Raw genomic sequence first — 19274 nt, forward strand, 5'->3', positions numbered from 1 at the left:
TGTAACTATATAATGTAATTGCTTCCGTAACAAAATCGTTAAGGATAATCAGATCCACTCCAAAATGAAGAAAGACCATTCCTTGGTTGCAAAACCTATGATGATAATGACTACTGAAAACAATAAGAATAAAAAAGAAAAGAAAAGAATATTAACTGCCGCGACCATTTGGCGGGTAAAATAAGCCAACGAACCGCGTCGGAGCAAAGTCAACAAGAAAGAAAGAAGCAAGAAACCAAGAAGCACGCAACAGCTCCCAATATAATCCCCCCACAAATTCTTAGCCCTAATTTCATTTCCGACCTCCCCTCTTGTTCTCTTCACCTGAAATCGAATCAGAAATGGACGACATGAAAGACAAGGTCAAGGGCTTCATCAAGAACCCCTTCTCCTCTTCCTCCTCCGGTAAATTCAAAGGCCAAGGCCGCGTCCTCGGCTCCTCCTCCTCCTCCGGCCCCGCCAACTCCCCCATCCTCAACCGCCCCGCCCAGCCCAAGCCTCCGCCGCGGAATCTCAACCAGACCCGACCCGACCCTCCTTCGAATCCAAAGCCCACTCGCAAACCCCAAGGAGGATTCGACCCCTTCGACGCGTTGATCACTCCGGGGAAGCGATCCCAGAACGGCTTCACCCTCAACGTCTTCGACTGCCCAATCTGCGGCAAGCCTTTCCGGTCTGAAGACGAGGTCTCCCTCCACGTGGACACCTGCGTCACCACTACTGCAGAGAATCAAAGCGTCTCGGGGTCGGTGGAGGAGGACTCCCCCACGTCGGCATTGGAGGCCTGCATTGGCGCGTTTGCTTCCGGCGAACCCGGGGCGGGGTCGGTGGAGGTTGTGCTGAGGCTGTTGAGGAATGTAGTGAGGGAGCCGGAGAATGTCAAGTTCAGGAAGGTGAGGATGGGGAACCCGAAGATTCGGGAGGCGGTTGGGGAGGTTGTGGGGGGTGTGGAGTTGCTCGAGTGTGTGGGGTTTGAGTTGAAGGAAGAAGAGGGGGAGATGTGGGCTGTCATGGGGGTGCCGACACCGGAGCAGATTGGGGTGATCAAGAAGGGGATTGAGTTGCTGGAGCCGCCGCCGAAGAAGGTGGAGGAAGTGCAGAGGAAGGAGATGTTGGATGAACAGGTTGAACCAAAGAAGGTTGACAGACAGGTGTGTTCATTTGTTGGTTGTGTTTTTTTATGAATTTCAAGTGTTGTCAATACTTGGTTGATTGTTGTTGTTGTTGTTTTGCTTACATTGATGCTTTAGTTGAATGGTCTCCCTGAAAGTTGGAAATTTGTATTCAGAATAGAATTTTTTGAAGTGTAAATGAATAAAGGTTTGGTAATGTAGATGATTTGAGAGATTGGATAAACTATACTATCATGAAATAGTGATCCATATAGCTATGAAAGCAAATCTTGATAATGATATCAGAAGATGTAGGGTTCATTGATTAATTGTGATGCAACTATATTCTATTGAGCATCACCCAAAACGTTAGTTGCCAAAGTGTTTGACTATCTCCCCAGTTAGGAGTTGGCGATTGTCCCTCTTACTAATGGTAGTGAGATAGAACCTTTGTACATCTGCTTGACAAAGTGTGTTAACTGATAACTCTCAGAATTGCATTTTTAAGTGGTTGGAAGTTTGAGAAAGTTTCTGTTCCCGGTCTTTGTTATAAAGTTATCCTTGTTACAGATCAGTGAGTATAGTGTGTTTGATACTTACATGTAACTACCTTAAAATGTTAATGGTCTTTGTTTTGTTTTAGTGTGTATATCAGTTTTGTTACTGAATGGTCAAGTGGGTAGTTTATGTGGGAACTGGCATTTTGATCTTTCATTTAATTAATCTTTTTCGTATCTTCTCTATGATTCATTCCTTGTTCATCAACAACTTATCATACTCTTAAATTTTGTTTTGTTCAGACCAGGGTCTTCTTTTCTGTGTCTGAAAGTGCGGCAGCAAAAATTGAGCTGCCAGAAAGTTTCTATAGTCTCTCAGCTATGGAGCTGAAAAGAGAAGCTGAAGTGAGAAAGAAGAAAATTGATGATTCACAAATGCTGATACCAAAATCGTTTAAGGAAAAGCAGGCAAAAGCTGCTAAGAAGAGGTACACAAAGACCGTTATCCGGGTCCAATTTCCTGACGGGGTGGTACTCCAAGGTGTGTTTTCTCCTGCTGAGCCAACTGGCGCTCTCTATGAGGTAATTCCCATACCATTCTACTAAATTAGTTAGATTTTCCTGTTTCTTTGACTGGTATTTAGAGATGTGATAGTGTGAAAAATATATGTATGGGGACCTGGTACATTTGAATAACTGAATATATAGAACTGCTAGACGTAGTTTGTCTTTTGCCTGAACAAGTGTAACATTTGGCACACAGTTGTGCTTGCTTGAAGTCCATTGGACTGTGGATATCTACCTAAATGCTGTTTGTAGCAATTATCAACTTTGTCCAGCCTAGAATAAATGCAATCTTTGATGTTTGAAGACATCTAAATCTCTTGCTGGTGTGTGTTTGGCTTATATGTACTTCTGCAATCGACTTGTCTTGTTGGTTTAAATTCTTATTCTTCTCCTGGTTATTTGATGGAACAGTACGTCAGCTTAGCATTGAAAGAGCCTTGTTTGGAGTTTGAATTGTTGAATCCTGTAGCTCTCAAGCGCCGGGTGATCCCCCACTCTCCTGCACCAGGGCAGAGACCAGCAACACTAGCTGATGAGGACTTGGTACCCTCGGCTCTTGTCAAGTTTAAACCTCTGGAGACGGATTCCATTGTTTACACGGGGCTATGCAATGAGCTTCTTCAAATTAGTGAACCTCTGGGAAGTGGTTCAGCTGTTGGTCACACATAAGCTCAGGATTGAAGCACAAAAGCTCAGCATTGAATATCTGATGTATTTGTTTGCGGCCATAGAGACATGATGCATGATTATAACTTCCCAGTCAAACAATCTATACCAGTAGTAGATCACAATTGTTTTGGAGCATGTACTTTCTTGTAATGCAATGCTGCCTTTTTGTCCAGGCTTGTTGTGCAATGAATCTGATCTTATCCAAGAGGAGATGTTCTGCTGTGCTGTAAAATGTTTGGTAGTGAAAATCATCTTGATACCATGTCATCTACACTTTTAGCAGATTTCTATGCCAACATGAATTGCCTTCATTCATATATTTTCAGTCTGTTTTTTCCTTTACATGTTTTTCTACATCGGCAATAAAGCCATTGAAGCATCAGGTCAGGCCCATTAGCTTGTACTTGATTGTTTCATTTTTTTTCATTTTCTTATGATTGTTTCACACATCATAAGAAAATCTTTTATGAACCCACCAAATCATACTCAATTCAAGAAGGGGATTCAACATGTGGTTGATTAGTTGTACATGATAGTTACATTACCCAGCATTATGTTATCTCATACTATCATGTTCCCCGAAATTTGTAGGATGTGATATTTTTTTGTTTGTTTCATATTCTGGAATGGTTATACACAGAATAGAAAAAAAAAAAAAGGATTGTGCCTACTACCTTTGTACTAGCGGATCATCGATCAGTGTCAACTCTGTGCCTGCAAGTCAGTTTAAGTACACAAAGAGATGCATATTACGTACGCAAGAAAGATATCCGAAGTTTATACATATAAACTGATCCAAAATCTTTCTTTAAAGAAAGTTGAGAAATCATGTTTTCACTCAGATCTACAGACAATGCATGATTAAGCCAAATTAATCATGTTTAACTGTGGACTATAAGGCACAGATTGACCATTCAACTACAACACCCTAGGAAAAACTTCTACAAAATTAGAGTAAATGAAGAAGGACACGAATATATGAAGCTCTGTCTTCTAGGATCCCAGCAACAAGTTGCAGAGTTGAGTAGTATATATGAAATGTGGTCCGGCTGCATGCCTGCATTTCTTCTTTGGTCATTATTCGATCTTTATCATTATCATTGCTGTCAAAGCAACCAAGTCAAAACACACACACTCGACCAAAATGAAGAAGAATAAACAAAGCAGCATTGGTCAAGTTGAAAATCATGATTGATTTGAAGTTAGCTGTGGCTCTCATTCATGCATTTTCAAAATCTTAATTCACATGATTAGGTTGGGAGAGAATATATTTCCTTGTACTATATATTTGTACATGTCTTCCATTTGAATTCTAAAACCAGAATGCATCTGTCACTAGCTAGTTTTATTTTAATATAAGGAGAGATTTGACATGTATAGATCGAACTTTTATTCAATGACTTGATCAACTTTGGTTGATACTCCCAGATGCCAGCTGAACCATAAGCCAGGCTGCCAGTAGTTGTTGCTTCTTACAGGGGGACATCAAGGACTTGATCAACTTTGCACCACTACTCTACTAGGAGAAACGAAAAAAACAAATGGAAATGGAGAAGGACAAGTACACTAACATATATACTACTTGGTCTCTCGGTGTAAGTTTATATTGTAAAGTTGTAATTGTTTATCATTAGGCATTAGCACATAATTTTTCTCCTTCATGGATACATGATGTATAGAGCCAGCTCCTAATCTCCAATTATAATCTCATTCATTGACCCTATAGTTGGAAAGTAGTTAAGACAATATAAATGTAAAATGTTCGGCCTGTCTTTAGATAAAATATGATAATGTTTTGGACATCAATTGCATGTAACGTATATCCTGGTATTAGTTATTTGGTTATCCATATATAGTTTTGGAGAATTGGAGATCTAGATCACAAAAAACTATATTTATTCCTTTTGATTTCAACAACTATATTTATTCTAGGCATGAATGAAGTAGTAGTATGCTGATTGGTGAACTATGTTTAAGATTGGAATCATATCGATGTTTTTGCATGTGATCTAGTGCTCCACGAGTAATCTGTTTCCCATTATATTACTTATAAGTTGATGTTTTAAAACTCAATGATGCTTAATTCCTAAACTAATAGTCATTTCACTGTTTGGTGTTGAACATGAAGTTTCAACTTTCAACCACCATGGTCGATCACACGCCAGGTACAACTGATTGTAAACATATCTAAAGCTAGGAGCCCCGAGCCCTAATCTAATCTGGTTTTTGAGATGGACATTATTGTTTATTTATGTTTCGATCATGCATGTGCATGTACATGTACATTATAGCATGACCTCATTTATGAAATGATATAAAGTATAAAGCATAACGTTTGTATTGTATTCTATTAGACATATTATGCAATATTTTAAACTTGAATGTATGGAGATTCGGCAATTAATCTACCAAAACCATGTACTTAATCTGTGGCTTAAAAGGTACACAATGCCTGGTTTTGGAATTGGACCCTAATCCCTACTCTACCAACTACTACAAGTTGATATATAATTAATTAGCCATTAGGTTGTGATCTCTCCTAATTCCTAAAGCTAGTGTATTTATGCATCTGCCTAATTGCAATAGAACAGTTGATGACATTATTATATCTACGTACATGACTGGTCAGTAACTTCATCAAATGGTAACAACTCCAACATTTCCCAAGTGTACTGATTCTCATCATTACGCATTATATACTCATATATATATATGAGAAAATGAATTTAACGCTATGATATTTATCTATATAAATAAGTCAATAAACTTTTAGTTACAACTAAAACGCACACTGAAATGATCGTGTCTTATTTAGAAACGACTTATATTTTCATTTACGATGAAGACTACAAAATTTATTATCTATTATTTTTCTTAATAAATGAAGTGAAAAAGAAATGAAAATTGCTCGTGTATATCTGATCTCCGTACATGCAGGCAAGCACCTGATTAATAGGGGCACGGTTTACCCATTTCCCCATCGTGGTAATTACTCTGTCCGCAAACTAAAAAATGACGGCGATAAATCGGTAAACTAATCACGTGTGTTATGGAGAGAGACACGTGTAATGCTCACAGCTAGCCTACCTCACTGGTTCTTCGCGCACGTGCTCTGATTACCCGGGCCTATTTACCGGACAGTTCGGTAATCACATGCTTATATAAATAATCAAATTCCAATCTCAATTTTCTGCTTCCTTCCATTTGTGATATATACAATTCAACGGTCAAGATCTCTTGACAGAGCTCTCTCTCGCTTCTCCTACCCCTCTCTCGTTCTCTAAGCTCTTAGTTCTTTGATTTTTCCTGTCTAGGTTTTTGGAATTAAGGGCTGGGTTGAATTTGAGGTGGGGGGTTTAATTGTCTGAAAAGCCATTGTGGGTTTTGATAATGAAGGAGAGAGATTTCATGGGTTTGAGCAGCTCGAAAGAGTCGGCTGTGTTGAAGGAGGACAACAACGACGATGGTTGCAGAGACTCTGGTGTGTGCTTATGATTGTTGTTTTATTCCAGCTCAAGAAAGTTTTGATTTTTATGATTTCCTGAGCATAAAATTTGAGTCTTTGATATAAGAGTTTGAGAATTTTTGATGTGCATGAATATGATTGATTGTTTTGTACTAATTGGTTGATTATAGTTGTTCATGGAGTATTATGATCCAGAAAGGACCTTTTTTTTCTTGGTTGAATCCAGCTGTTTTTTTTTCCAACATGTCAAAATCATAGCTGTTTGGTATAAAGATGTGAAATTGTGAATTGGTGATTAGTTCTTAGCTTTTGGTATTTAATTGGGACACTATTAACTGATTCCCTGACTACTCAAAGTAGGAGTACCCACAAATTGGAGATGAGAAGATTTTTTTAATGCTTTGAGTGCTGTGATCTAATCGTGTAAAAGTTATGGCATCAACTGTGGATTTGTGAAGTTCTTTTTACTTGTATTTGGCTTTTTACTCAGTTATGTTGCAATTGTTAGGGTTGACCAGTGGTGGTGGTGGTGGTGCGCATTGGCCCTTCTTGAACAAGGTCTCTGCAGTTCCTCATTTCATGTCTTTTAAAGGTGATCAGGAAGATAAGACGAAAAAGATGGTACCTGATTCCTTCTTGTCTTCCAGATTTGTGCCTTTATCAACTTCAGATGCATTTGATCCTTGTCAGAGACGACCGACATGTGATGCACAGGTATATACTGTTCTGTTGTTTGACATAAGTTGTTTCTTAATTGAAACTAGGTTTAAGTTAAATTGTTTCTGAATTGCAACTAGGGGCCATTTGATATGCACATGTTGGTCTGAAATATATCAAAACTTGGTAGTATTGGTGATTTGTGTTCTCCAAGTTGAGGAACGATGCTATGTCAAAACTTGTGGTTGTTTGATATCCACAAATTGATAGAATCTTTTCTAATTGGAAACTGTAGTTGCCCCTTTCCCTCATTGATTCTGGTTTTCATCATCTAGCAGTACATCAATCACGATCGGCAAGGTGGTAGTCATTTTCCCCTAACAGCATATCCTACGCCACATAATCTGCAGTCTATGCACCGTCCTTATGACATGAAGATGGTTTCAGTTTCCAATCAAGGTATTTCTGTTCCTATGGGCAACCCATACTTGAAGAATCATTTTGCATCTATGGGTCAGAATTTTGCTGTTACTACCACCAAGCAACAATCCTTTGGAGGAAGTCCTGTGACTACTACATATTTAGTTCCTCCAAGTTCAGGGTCCCTTGTTGGGACCACTGAACCACGGTAATGTTATACAATATCTGAAATCTTGGATGATATTTCACAGTATGAGTTCAGGGTGTTGATTGAATATATTTGCAGAAACAATGTCAATACATCTGGGCTTCCTTCTCAGATGACAATCTTCTATGCTGGTAGTGTGAATGTCTATAATGATATCTCCCCTGAAAAGGTACTTTATGTTCCTGTGTATCTCTCTCTTTCTTTTCCTCTTTCCTGCCTCTCTCACAAATGTGCATTCAAGTTTGCACACCTGAAGATTGAATATTTGTTTTGGGGTCATTCCAGGCTCAGGCTATGATGGTTTTAGCTCAGAATGGTTCTTCCAACCCTTCTAATGGTGCACACTCAAAAGCTGAAACACCAAAAAAGTTGCCTGCAGAAACTGGTGTTCCAGTGAATCAGGCTATAAATCCACCGCCTTCTGCTTTCCCTAGTCCCTTGTCTGTTTCCTCACATACTGGTACCCAATCAGTAAGTGGGTCCACAAGCGCTGATGAACTGATAACAGCTAAACCCACAGGGCTTCCAACAACTCCTGTTAGTAAAGTAGAGCCTCAAAAAACTGCAGTTAAATCTGTTGCTGCAACGGCTATGAATCACACTGGTATGCGACTCTACTATCGATGGTGGTTTCTAATATTGTTTTTTGAACAAAATCTTTGATATTTGAACTCCAATACAGGGAGCTTCCTTTTATACCATACATAAAATTTGATTGGTTTTCAAACTATTTAGTCAACACAATCCCTCTTTCTATGTTATTTTTTTTCTCTTTGAGTACCATGTCTTTAAGTAGAGTTTTCACATCATTCTTTATTGAAGTTGTGCTTTTTATGCAGCTATTCCACAGGCTCGCAAAGCATCCTTGGCTCGATTTTTAGGCAAGCGCAAAGAAAGGTGAGTACTCATTTTGAGATTTATGATTTATCATCCTCTTAGTAAGGTCTTGCGTTTGGACTCTAGAGCCTCTTAGGTGAAGAAGTGGACTTGATGTTCTATTCTTGTCGGTCACTCGCTTCAGTTGCCTGTAAATGTGATATGATATCAAGATTGGCATACTAAAACTCTTCTAGAACCAAAAAGCTAACACTTCGAGGTAGAGTTTAGGAGATTAGACGAGAAAAATCACTGTTATTAAAGGGATTGGATCATTTTTGCCCCTCTGCCTAAGGGTAGAGGTGGCAAATGGGCCCAAAACCCGAGCCCGGCCCGTTAAAAATTGGTCCGGCATGGTCCGAGCCCGTTATTGTAATGGGCCGGGCTAGGCCGGGATATTTTGGCCCATGGGCTTGGCTTGGCCGAGCCCTTTTTAGCCCGGCCCGGCCCGGCCCGGACATGATAAATTTATGGGTCGGTCCGTTAAACACATAATTTTATATTATTTATATAAATATTTAAACAATTATTATTATTAGACTTTTAAAATTAAATCAATGACATACGTAACGTTTTAAAAATAAGATTATAAAATATGTTGTAGTATTTTATTTATTTTACTATTATAAATAGTTATATAAAACAAATATTCGAAATACATAATATTTTTTATTTTAATTCTATCATATAATGCTAATGGGCCGCTTCTTGGCCCAGCACGGCCCGACATGGGCATGGGTCAGGCCAGACTTAATATTTAAGCAAATTGGCCGGTTCCAGCTCGGCACGATAAATAAATGGGCTGGCTCGAGCACGGCGCAGACACGGTTTTGGCCCGCTTAAAATGGCAACTGAGAAGGATTTGAGAAGTAGATAAGTACACAAACTATGATATTAAGCAACTGAGAAGGATTTGAGACGGAAAATGATATTTGAGGTAATCCATCTGTGGCTCTGTGCAGGGTAATAAATTCAGCACCATACAACTTGAGCAAGAAATCAGCAGAAGGTAGCAACCCCGAATCTAATGGAAAGAATTCCCCACAAGCAAAGGAGAACAACAATGATGTACGATGCTAGCATTGAACCAGTTATTTTATGTTGTAAGTTAAATATATACAGCATATTGTACCATGAAATCCTTGTTCCGTGATTGCCTAGATTTGGGAGTTTGAATTAAGGGTTCTACTTGTGTTGTATCTCCAAGCTGTTTGCAGGGGGATTTCAATGTACCTGAGAGTGTGAGGGGGTAAATCCCCCTATGTTCCCCTATTGTTTTAAATGGTGGTGGTTGAATCCATTTTCGGATTATGTAAGTTTGCATTTTGTAAAGTTGAGTACCTTGTGTCCTGAAGACGTGACTTTTATTGCTTTGCCTGAAGACGTGACTTTTATTGCTTTGCTTCCATCAGTCTTCTTCCAACACTATGTCACTAACCTTACTGAGCTCCAAATACAATGTGTGGTTATGGTTCTATCCGGCTCTTTTCCCGGGTTAAGTAGCTGCCTATTCTGTTCATTTTTCCAAAAAAAATGAAAAAAACAAATTTAAACGACTCCACTGGGGATCGAACCCAGAATCTCTGGTTTCGTAGACCAGCGCCTTATCCATTGGGCCATGGAGTCGGTTTGCAAGATATCCGACTATCTCACAATAAATGATACTCTTGAATTGTCATAATCAATGGTAAAATCAAATTGTATCACAGATGAAGTCAGCCAATGATAATATTTAAACAATGCCCGATATGAAAATAAAAAACAATTTACCAACTCTCGCACTTATTTTGTCTGCAAAAATGTTCGAGTATATTCTAACGTCAAATGTATGTTCGGTCGGCGACTAACATTTTAGTTGTGTGGTTATTTCATAAATATGCAACTTTTGCCAACGAATATCATGTTTAGAGTTTAGTGTTAGTACCATGTTAAAAGTTTTTCTCAATCCTTGAGAGGCTCTTGCATATTATGTTAATAATTGTTATTATTCATATGAATAGGAATCAAAACTAACAGCGCAATCCACTGTAATCTAACATCGGTGACTTTCACCTTCTCTTTAAACACTAAGAAATAGCAAATCATATTTACACTTTTACAGGACAAAAGGAGAAGAATCCCTAAAAGAGGATACGTACATTTAGGAGAGATGGTCACCACTAATGCTTATGAGAAATGCTAAATGGTCGCCCCGTTTTATGATGTGTTCTGTGACAACTTAGGATGAGTAGCAGCATAAATGGATGAATTTGTGTCGGGTTTTAAGTGTGAAAGAAGATGCTGAATCTCTGGACGTAGACTTTCTGCAGCTCTGCCACACAGCACTAAAACCTCGGGTCTTGGCTTGCTGTTGGCCTGTACAGGTCCTCCTTGTCCTTCATAGTGGACGATATGATGGCTGGGAAACACAACATTTGTGCATTGTTAAGTACAAGTGAGGCATCCAAAAAAGGGCTACATCAAATTAAATGCCACCAAGTTGAATAACTAGCAAGCACTTACAAGAAGTCTATAAGATCTGTCACTTCCAGCGCCTCAACAGGAATGGATGGCTGTGCATTTTTCCCAAAGACGTCCACCATCATGCTAAAAATCAATGAGAGGGTCTGAAAAAAAGAGTTACGAAAATGATTTTAAACGCAAAAGAATTGAGCTTGTTCGTTAATTGCATAAGGGGAGAAAACGAAAAGGGGATGGAGCTGGATGGCTAGAAACACACGAAACCCTCAACGAAATATCCTAATAAGTTTCATGTACCTTATTGAAGAGATTGTGAGCATTGGCAAGCTTTGGGAGCAACGGAGCCATTATGCGGAATGCTATTCTCAACATTGCCACTGATGTCACTGGCCTGAGATGTTTGATGATAAGATGGGTCCCTTCTAGCCATTCCACAGGGAGGTTACTGAAAAATGAATGAAGCAGAGAAACAACATTACCTGGTATCACAAAAGAACAGGGTTACAGTCTGGAGGGATAACACAAATAGTAAACACACAAAGGGCATAAACATAATTGGTATGTTCAGGAAAAGCAAGTAGAGTGCATTTCCTTGGGAAAACACATGTGTGTTTTACCTTTCAATAATCTCCCAGTACGCTTTCAATTCTACAGCATATTAATTACACTAAAGCTAACTGTAAATATCAACACATAAAAGCTTAACAAGTTTACCATCAAATAACATCACATGCTAATAAGTGATAACATACCAATGGCTGTTGAGGTGTTGTCTTGAGCAGCCCACGTTGGATCCAACAAAGCATAACCAACAGCAGAGTCTAGTTCCCCCAGTGATCTACTTCCATCAGTGAGCCACCATGTTTCTTTTATTATACGTGACGCCTCTATATAGAGTTGCACATGAAATTCAGGAGGGAGCTGAGCCAGTAGATGACCACATGCTTGGATTAATAAGCAAGACAATTGTTGGCATGTATAACCACTCCGAGAAACAAAGCCAGAAACATTTATTCCTGAAACTGATGGACTCGATCTGTTTGTGCCTAAGGAATCTGTGCTTCCACCAGAAGGGGATGTTGGTAATACTGAGCCTTGGCCAACACCATTCGTAGCTCCATGCAGGCCATTGCTGGATTGAATTAGTGTTGGTTGTATGTTGACGACAATTTGAACAAGAGATGATACAATCTGGGATGCAGATACGGGAAGAGACAGCAACTCAATGACTGCTGTTTCAAGAACCAGCTGCGTATAAGTGCCTGGATCCTGAATTTGATAAAATGCTTTTTGGCCATCAGAAGCACTTGTTTGCCCAGACTGAGAGGTTGCCGGAGTCTTGTTAGGTGGAGCACGCATTGAATTATTCAAAACATCACTAGCTGATCCAGATTTTGAGTTGTTATGCAATGGAGGTATAACATTATTCACTATTCCCAGAAGGAGAGTTGCAAAGTAATCTGGAGGTGGGCACATGGCAGGATTTGGTGAATTGATGTGCTGCGGAAATGACTCAGACAATGGGATCTGAAAAGTTTGGAGTTAATAATTGATTGAAAGAAAGCAATACTGACTTCTAACAGAAAAGGAGAGAAAAGATTTTACCTTGCTGATATCAAGTACATTCAGAATTCGCACGATAAGCTTTCCAGGAAGATGACCGTAAAAATATGCGAGAATGTCACGAACAAATGTAAATCTAAAAGGGTGGTAAGCGAGAAATTGAGTATACATAGCCAGAACTCTGTCTGCAGAATCTATGGCATTGTTTTCAATTAGTCTATAGATTATTAGTGGAATGACTGGAAGCAAACGCGCTGCAATGTCATCGAAGAATGCGGGGTACCTGCATAACACTTAAGTTGTCAGCAAAAGTTGATTAATAAAAATGACCATCTTATGTTTTGTTATTAACTTACAACAAAATTGTACCTGTCTTTTCAAAAAAAAAAAACTTATTATTGAACAGATGGTACCTGTCCTTCCAAGAAAGATGATTTCCAAGGGCCTTTTGAAGTTCAACTCGTACGAAGGTTCCAGAGTAAAGCCAGTGTTCGGGGGCACCTCGATTCATACAATATAGTTTCACTCTTTGTTGAAGTTCTTGCCTATCAAGTAAACTAATCTGCAACAGATTGGCTTACGTTATTACCATACCAAAACCAAGATATAAGTCATAACACATCAAACAGTTCCATATTAAGTTCAAAGTAGTAAATGAGCTAACCTTACTCTAAAACAGTGATTTGAATGAGATAAAAGAATGACATACAGTAGTAACATTATTATCTCATTTACAATTCAAAAAATGAGATAAAGTTTCTCATACCACAATACGCAAAGCATGGGGATCATCATCCCGGTCAATAAGTGCCAGAAGAATAATATCCAACGGAAGCAACTCATGGGTCCAGATAAAAAATATTAGGTTTGCACATACTTTCAGTAAGAGATCCTGTAAAATAAGAGCTTTATCAAACCCTCAGGTTTGCACATACTTTTAAGAAAACCAATTAACAATTTATAACCTGCAAGGAATGCCCGTGTTGAAGTTCTACTCGAATGTGATGAAGCAGCACATCCACCATCATGTAAATATTAGCTGTTACTTCCTCAGGGGAAAACTCGCGCAAGACACGTGCCTGAAATGGCAGAAGACAAGCGAGAAGTGACTCACTTAGCTGATATGGGAGAACAGCTTTCATAGAAGAGTTGAGTTGAAAGAAATCTTTGTAAGTGAATAGATTAAAGGAGAACATGAAAACATTTTAGATAACATGATACATGGAAACCATACCAAGTTTACACTGTTTATGTTCTCAGGATGCCCTTGCATCAGGATCCATGCTCCAGCACATAGATATTGTCGGTGTTGAGGAAAACTATGACTTATGTAGGTCATAACATAATTAGGATCAGCTGATGATGAAAGAAGCTGATTGCATTGGTTGATCACAGTGGTTTCTGCCTGCAAAAAGCAGCAAAACTAGCATAGTTAGGATCCTCCTGGTTCAGAATCAGGAGAGAGGAAGGGGCCACAGATTTATTATGCGTAAAAAAGATCCATAAGTTTATTGCCGAGAAAAGATAAGCAGTTGTCCAGGATTACAAAATGCAACTCTCATTTTTTTCTTTTCGTAACTTCATTTTTACTGCATCTTAGTTTAGATCCTTGCTTCAGCACAGATATTATCAGTGCTATAAAAGCATTTTTTTTGTTTCACACAAGCAACAATAGCAAATAAAAACATTAGAAGAGGAGCAACAATGAACCTGCTGCCATGTTTGAATTGCAACACCCCTGTTATCTATCCGAGGACTCAAGAAATCACGAAGAAGCGAAGGGAAATAGCGTAGTGTTTTTTCTGACCATGTATGATTACTAGAAACCAATATCTGCTCTAACATGGTTTGGAGATAATGCAGATGTTCAGCATCAGCAATTCCTCTGGTCTTAATGATGATAGCAAGAGTGACCACAGTTATTCGATTTAAAGTTTCTGTGAATTCAGTTGGACCCTGCCAAAGTTACAACAGATACAATTTGGTTCAGTTTTATCTAGCTTTAGAAACTTAGCAGGAAAGAGGGTTGCATATTGGAAGTAGTTTATACCTTCCCTTCCCTTTTCACTAAGAAAAAATCTCTCAGTGACAGAATGAGATTCATACACAAGTTCTCAGCCAATCTGAATACACGATGGTCTCCACGTTTTGCTTTCAGAGCAGATATTATTTTTGTTACATCATACATCAAGGCTTTGCTTTTTCCCTGGTACCTATATATTAGATATGACAGTTTAAAAACTATAACTTGCAGTGTCATCATATATACAGCTGGTATTTACAGCATCTAAAACCAAGAGTGATCCGGCATGTGACTTATAGTTGACTTGAAATTAGTGTAAAGTCACAATTTGTATGATGTTAACAATCACCTGTAAAGTGGGAGCAGACGATAGTTCAAAATTTCAAGCACCAAAAGAGTTACGCCGGGCTTGCTTAATACGGAAGGACTCCTTTGTGCCAAATGCTGAGGTATCAAAAAAGGTTACAACATTTATTATAGAAAGGAATATGAAACTTGAGTTTAAGATGAATCAGAGAAATAAGGATGTGTGTTTATGCAATAAAGCTATGAAAATTGAGTTTAACATGAGTCCGACAAAGATCAAGAAAATTACATTGAAATGAGAACGGAATAGTGAATGAGGTGCAATGAGCAGCAACCTGCAATATGTTTCAGCCATTGCAATATTAGGTACAACCTGCATTTATATGTACAGTACACGTCAAAACCATTTCAAGAAGACAAAATAGTGGGTGAGTTGAGCACATGCCAAAAGATGCGTGAAAGTAAATACAAAAAAAAACTTATATGTGAACATTATCAATTTTCACTCTCGTCTCTAGACTCCTATTGTAATTCAGGTTCCTTTCATCTTCTACCTAGAGCCTTCACCAAGTATCTTGCTTTCCATATACAGCAGATGGCTAAACCTAGTTCTTCAATATATGAAAATTTTAGTTACTGGATACTGCGTAAGTATTTAGGCCTAATCAATCACAACTGGCAATCTAAGCATTAAAATAGAAAAGAGAACCTGCCCACAGAACAAAGAGTCTTCCATTTGATATGCCAGCTTTAAACAAAGGTTTATTGCAAAGCCAGATAACAATGACATTGGCAATGGATTTACTTCACGCATAACCATTAACCTCTCGTTGGACTGTAGGTTTGTTGCTGGTAAGGATTCTGCAACTCCAGCAGAGGATAACCAAGTGATCACAGTTTCACAAGATGGTTGCGCCATGGTGTAAGATACAACCCAAAACATTCCAATTGACCTATCATCCATATTCATATAATCCATCATATGATCCCCTGAAATATAAACCAACAAAATTCACGTTGACAAGAGCTAATGCAAAAGTCAGCTGACTCAAAGTACTTAGCAGGATGATTCCTACAGTCATGTGTCAACACACTAATTGACAATGCCGTACATGGGACACAATGCACTATTTCTTGATTCCAACTGTTTAACAAGTTCCAGCCATTTTTTACTCAATTTGGTAATACTTTTGGAAGGACTATACCTTTGCTTGCATGTCTCCACCATTCATCTATTTGCTTTCCTTTCTGAAGCTGCTCATTATTCAGATATTCTCTAGTTGTTGTATTCAAGGACCATATACGTAAATTTTGGCAACTGCTTATAAAGTCAAGCAGGATACTTTGAGGAGTATTTGGATCTGAGCTTCTATCTTCTTTGTGAAGCGATAGAATCTTCCTAGTCGTCTCTACCTACAAGGAACAAAGCTTCAGGTTATAAGTATGAAGGACTTGATCAAGCTGCTTCAATTAATTTCTGAGGAAACATAAACTGAAACGATAGTTAGTGCAGGTGGTGCAAATACATTGGACAACAGAGTTGAGAATTATTGATTTACGTAGCGAGAGGAAGTAGCTAGCAAACATGACACAATGATGGAATTTCAGTGGGAAGAAACAAATTTTACTTTTCAAATACCAACCTTTCTAGCATCTGAATTCAGAGCATTTATCACAGGCTCAACCCGAATAATTTGAGCTAGAAGCCAAGTGACATGATTGGTCCTAAGAATATGGGGATCATTATCTGTAAGGCGTGAAACTAGCTTGTCCACAAAATAGACGAAATCAACACAGCCACTTTTTATGAGAAAAAAGAATATATCTGAAAAGACAAGCCAGTCTTGCCAGCAATTAACATCTGCAAGGAACACGAGATAAGTAAATAATTATCTTTAAAAAAAATTATACATACACTGTTGCAGTTGATCATGATAGATAAGTCACACAAACAACAAAAGACATGGAAAATAATGTTAAGAGAATTAGCATTTTTAATTAAAGAAGTAATTTTGATTGAGTAGTATAAAACCTTCTTTCGTTTGTACTAAACTCCATAAAAGATAAATGAATTTACAAGTAGTTACAACAATAAACACTATAGACAACATTACCTGAATTTGTCAACTTCAGTAGCTCAACAATTCTATCAATTGTTGCCTCACAAATCATTTCAGAAGTGAAAACAGCACCAGGAGTAATTCCCTGAGAAGAACCCCTATAACAAGGAGCCACAAGCAGAACACGTTTCCACCAGTCAGGTGATGGAATAGTACAGATAGCATGCCTTATGCAACGCAATGCTCTCTCCCAATCTAAACTTCCTTTTGGAATAGAAATTGCAAGATCCTACACAACCAAAAGAAAGAGCAATCTAATCTAGATTATTGAAGTCTTCGATTGCCATAAAGCAGGAAGACATGCATATGCAGAAATCCTGCTTGGTAGATTATATCTTTATTTACAGATGTATTGATACATCATTATATTCTTCTGATCATCTGTGTCTATAACATGATAATGTACAATGCAAAATGAAGTAGTTCTTAGATAAATTTATCACCTCTCCATGCAATGGTTCTCCAAGTACACTTGGATATGTGATTGGTGAATACCGCAAGCTTGTGACTGCTTCACCTGACATACTAGGATTAGTCTGCGAGAAAATTCGATGTGTCCCAAATGTAGGGCAATGTAAGTGTTGATCAAGCATTTTCATGTGCATAGCCATCATATCACGTCTCTGATGGATTTCCAAGATTAGAGTAAACAAAGCTTCATCATCCGGTATGTTCTCCATAAATTGCAAACCACTCCGCAGTAATTCATAGAAGGGAACTCTGCATTTATCCTCGTCAACTAAAAGCCAAATTACATCCAAACAGCTATGCAGCCATTCGATTAGTGCCTTCCCAGATCTCCAAGATTTCAGGCCATTAGATTCATCAGTCCCCGGTTGTTTTTTATCCCAATTAACCAGCCAATTCAGCATATTAGAAAAAATGTCAGCATGAGTTACTGGGTTCAAATTAAATCCAAGTCCAGTCAAAATAATTTTGCAACACAACTGGCGTAGACTGCTGATAGCATCATCTCTTATAGATGAATTGGCCCTTGCTGCAGCCTGCTGTCCGCTGCTGGGCATATCAGATGATTTGGCAGGTGACACAGTCATAGGTTCCATAGCTGACGGGCTGGGGGAACCAATACCATGAACAGAAGGCAATGGAGAGGCAGGATTCGAAGACTGGAAATTAGACGAATTGGGAACTGTATTCGACGTCGGAAGCATACTGGACTGTGACGAAACACCAGTCATCGCCTGACTCCCTTGACCCATCGACACTTCTGCCTTGGAGACAGACGAGAGCAGAGACGGCAAGAAGCTGTCCCAGTTAATGTGACCTATAGTGCACAAGCTCCTCAACGCAAAGAGAAGAAACTCCGCCCGTGGCGCGTGATTACTGCATTGCACAACCAGTGATATAAGCACAGACTCCGTCACAACACGCAGCTGATCCTGGTCCTGAAACACAAAAAAACACATTCACAATCACCGACTCGTACCGCATTACGAAAAATTCCGAGAGGTGCACCATGTAAATTGCCCTCCCTATCGGCTTGTGTAACTCACAGGAAACTGGCTCTGGAGCTGCTCAAAATCGAGAAGGAACTGCTCGTTTCGAGGAGGCAGCTCTCTGTTGAGAGCAAGCACACGCTTCTGTGACTTGTTCCTGAGCACAGCAACCACATTCCAAACCAAATCAAACGCAATCAACCAAATCCACACACACTAATCCAAATCATACTCTAACATCACTATTCCGTAATCATTTTCACACTAGACTAAATTCCGGCTCAAACAATTCAAGCAAACTCAGTAAAATTAGGGAATCGAAAACCAGAAGAATCAAACTTACGGAGGATCGCGAATTGAATCATCGGATTTCTGGCGGCTACTCTTCTGCAAAAACAAGAACGAAACCGAAATCAAAATGAAATTCAATTACGAAATCGAAGCTGAGAGAGAGAGAGAGAGAGAGGTAGTACTCCGCCTAAGTAGAGGTCGAAGAGGTTGACGATGGCGGCACGAGCAGGGTGGAACTGGTAAGCTCGGGAAGCTGAGGCCGACGATGATCTCTGGTTCTGATCCATTCTACGTCGTCGTTTTGGCTCCGATCAGTCTTTCGTTTCAGTTCATACCGGGGCTCCGAATTTTGAGCTTAACCGTTTTCTGGGTTTTGCTTACGTGCGCGCTGATGTGGTTTAGGTCATTTTAAGCTTTAAGAGTAAACCCTCGCTAAAACCCAGCAAAGACCGTTTAGGGTAACAGCACACATGAAGCTTTTAATGGCATATGTGACATGTCGTATGCATTTCCAACTTCGTAGCAGTAATGTTGAAGTTCTGTGTAACAAGCGAGCATCTTGTGTGAAATCGTGATTTTCAC

General features: G+C 39.0%; 4 protein-coding genes and 1 non-coding gene across 7 annotated transcripts in view; 3 read left to right on the forward strand and 2 right to left on the reverse strand.

Annotated features, from left to right (window-relative positions):
• LOC126791313 (21 kDa protein-like) overlaps nt 1-19274 on the forward strand; it is a 114250-nt gene that overhangs the window by 65113 nt on the left and 29863 nt on the right. The window lies entirely within an intron of this gene.
• LOC126791301 (plant UBX domain-containing protein 2) lies at nt 214-3336 on the forward strand. The gene is made up of 3 exons (XM_050517737.1): nt 214-1151; nt 1913-2191; nt 2588-3336. The coding sequence occupies exons 1-3, from the start codon at nt 342-344 to the stop codon at nt 2843-2845; spliced, it is 1347 nt and encodes a 448-aa protein (XP_050373694.1). The 5' UTR covers nt 214-341; the 3' UTR covers nt 2846-3336.
• On the forward strand, nt 6058-9826 carry LOC126791303 (protein TIFY 6B-like). 2 transcript variants are annotated; one of them, XM_050517740.1, is made up of 7 exons: nt 6058-6326; nt 6820-7025; nt 7304-7596; nt 7675-7765; nt 7882-8200; nt 8436-8493; nt 9435-9826. In XM_050517740.1, the coding sequence occupies exons 1-7, from the start codon at nt 6236-6238 to the stop codon at nt 9550-9552; spliced, it is 1176 nt and encodes a 391-aa protein (XP_050373697.1). In that variant the 5' UTR covers nt 6058-6235; the 3' UTR covers nt 9553-9826. The 2 variants fall into 2 exon arrangements, with proteins under 2 accessions (XP_050373697.1, XP_050373698.1); XM_050517741.1 differs by having other exon boundaries at nt 7307-7596.
• Nucleotides 10026-10098, reverse strand: TRNAR-ACG (transfer RNA arginine (anticodon ACG)). The gene has a single exon. It is a non-coding gene; the product is annotated as a tRNA-Arg (tRNA).
• LOC126791286 (mediator of RNA polymerase II transcription subunit 23) lies at nt 10437-19115 on the reverse strand. 2 transcript variants are annotated; one of them, XM_050517718.1, is made up of 21 exons: nt 18875-19115; nt 18745-18785; nt 18459-18558; nt 17388-18350; nt 16939-17173; nt 16468-16685; nt 16030-16237; nt 15534-15814; nt 15114-15197; nt 14868-14962; nt 14546-14708; nt 14206-14451; nt 13730-13900; nt 13461-13574; nt 13262-13387; nt 12909-13057; nt 12538-12778; nt 11685-12459; nt 11230-11411; nt 10975-11078; nt 10437-10870 (listed from the first exon to the last, which is right to left on the reverse strand). In XM_050517718.1, exons 1-21 carry the CDS (start codon nt 18977-18979, stop codon nt 10669-10671), a joined length of 4803 nt encoding a protein of 1600 aa, XP_050373675.1. In that variant the 5' UTR covers nt 18980-19115; the 3' UTR covers nt 10437-10668. The 2 variants fall into 2 exon arrangements, with proteins under 2 accessions (XP_050373675.1, XP_050373674.1); XM_050517717.1 differs by having other exon boundaries at nt 10438-10870; nt 18745-18788; nt 18875-19114.

The sequence above is a fragment of the Argentina anserina genome, chromosome 4, assembly GCF_933775445.1.
Source record: "Argentina anserina chromosome 4, drPotAnse1.1, whole genome shotgun sequence".
NCBI lineage: Eukaryota > Viridiplantae > Streptophyta > Magnoliopsida > Rosales > Rosaceae > Argentina > Argentina anserina.

Coding starts and splice junctions, on each gene's coding strand:
- LOC126791286 (XM_050517717.1), bottom strand. CDS start 18,979: ATGGATCAGAACCAGAGATCATCGTCGGCCTCAGCTTCCCGAGCTTAC. Junction 12,779..12,908: donor CATCTTTCTTGGAAGGACAG/GTACCATCTGTT, acceptor AGTGTTATGCAG/GTACCCCGCATTCTTCGATG. Junction 10,871..10,974: donor ACAGATCTTATAGACTTCTT/GTAAGTGCTTGC, acceptor TGTGTTTCCCAG/CCATCATATCGTCCACTATG.
- LOC126791303 (XM_050517740.1), top strand. CDS start 6,236: ATGAAGGAGAGAGATTTCATGGGTTTGAGCAGCTCGAAAGAGTCGGCT. Junction 7,026..7,303: donor GACCGACATGTGATGCACAG/GTATATACTGTT, acceptor TTCATCATCTAG/CAGTACATCAATCACGATCG. Junction 8,201..8,435: donor AACGGCTATGAATCACACTG/GTATGCGACTCT, acceptor CTTTTTATGCAG/CTATTCCACAGGCTCGCAAA.
- LOC126791301 (XM_050517737.1), top strand. CDS start 342: ATGGACGACATGAAAGACAAGGTCAAGGGCTTCATCAAGAACCCCTTC. Junction 1,152..1,912: donor CAAAGAAGGTTGACAGACAG/GTGTGTTCATTT, acceptor TGTTTTGTTCAG/ACCAGGGTCTTCTTTTCTGT. Junction 2,192..2,587: donor CAACTGGCGCTCTCTATGAG/GTAATTCCCATA, acceptor TTGATGGAACAG/TACGTCAGCTTAGCATTGAA.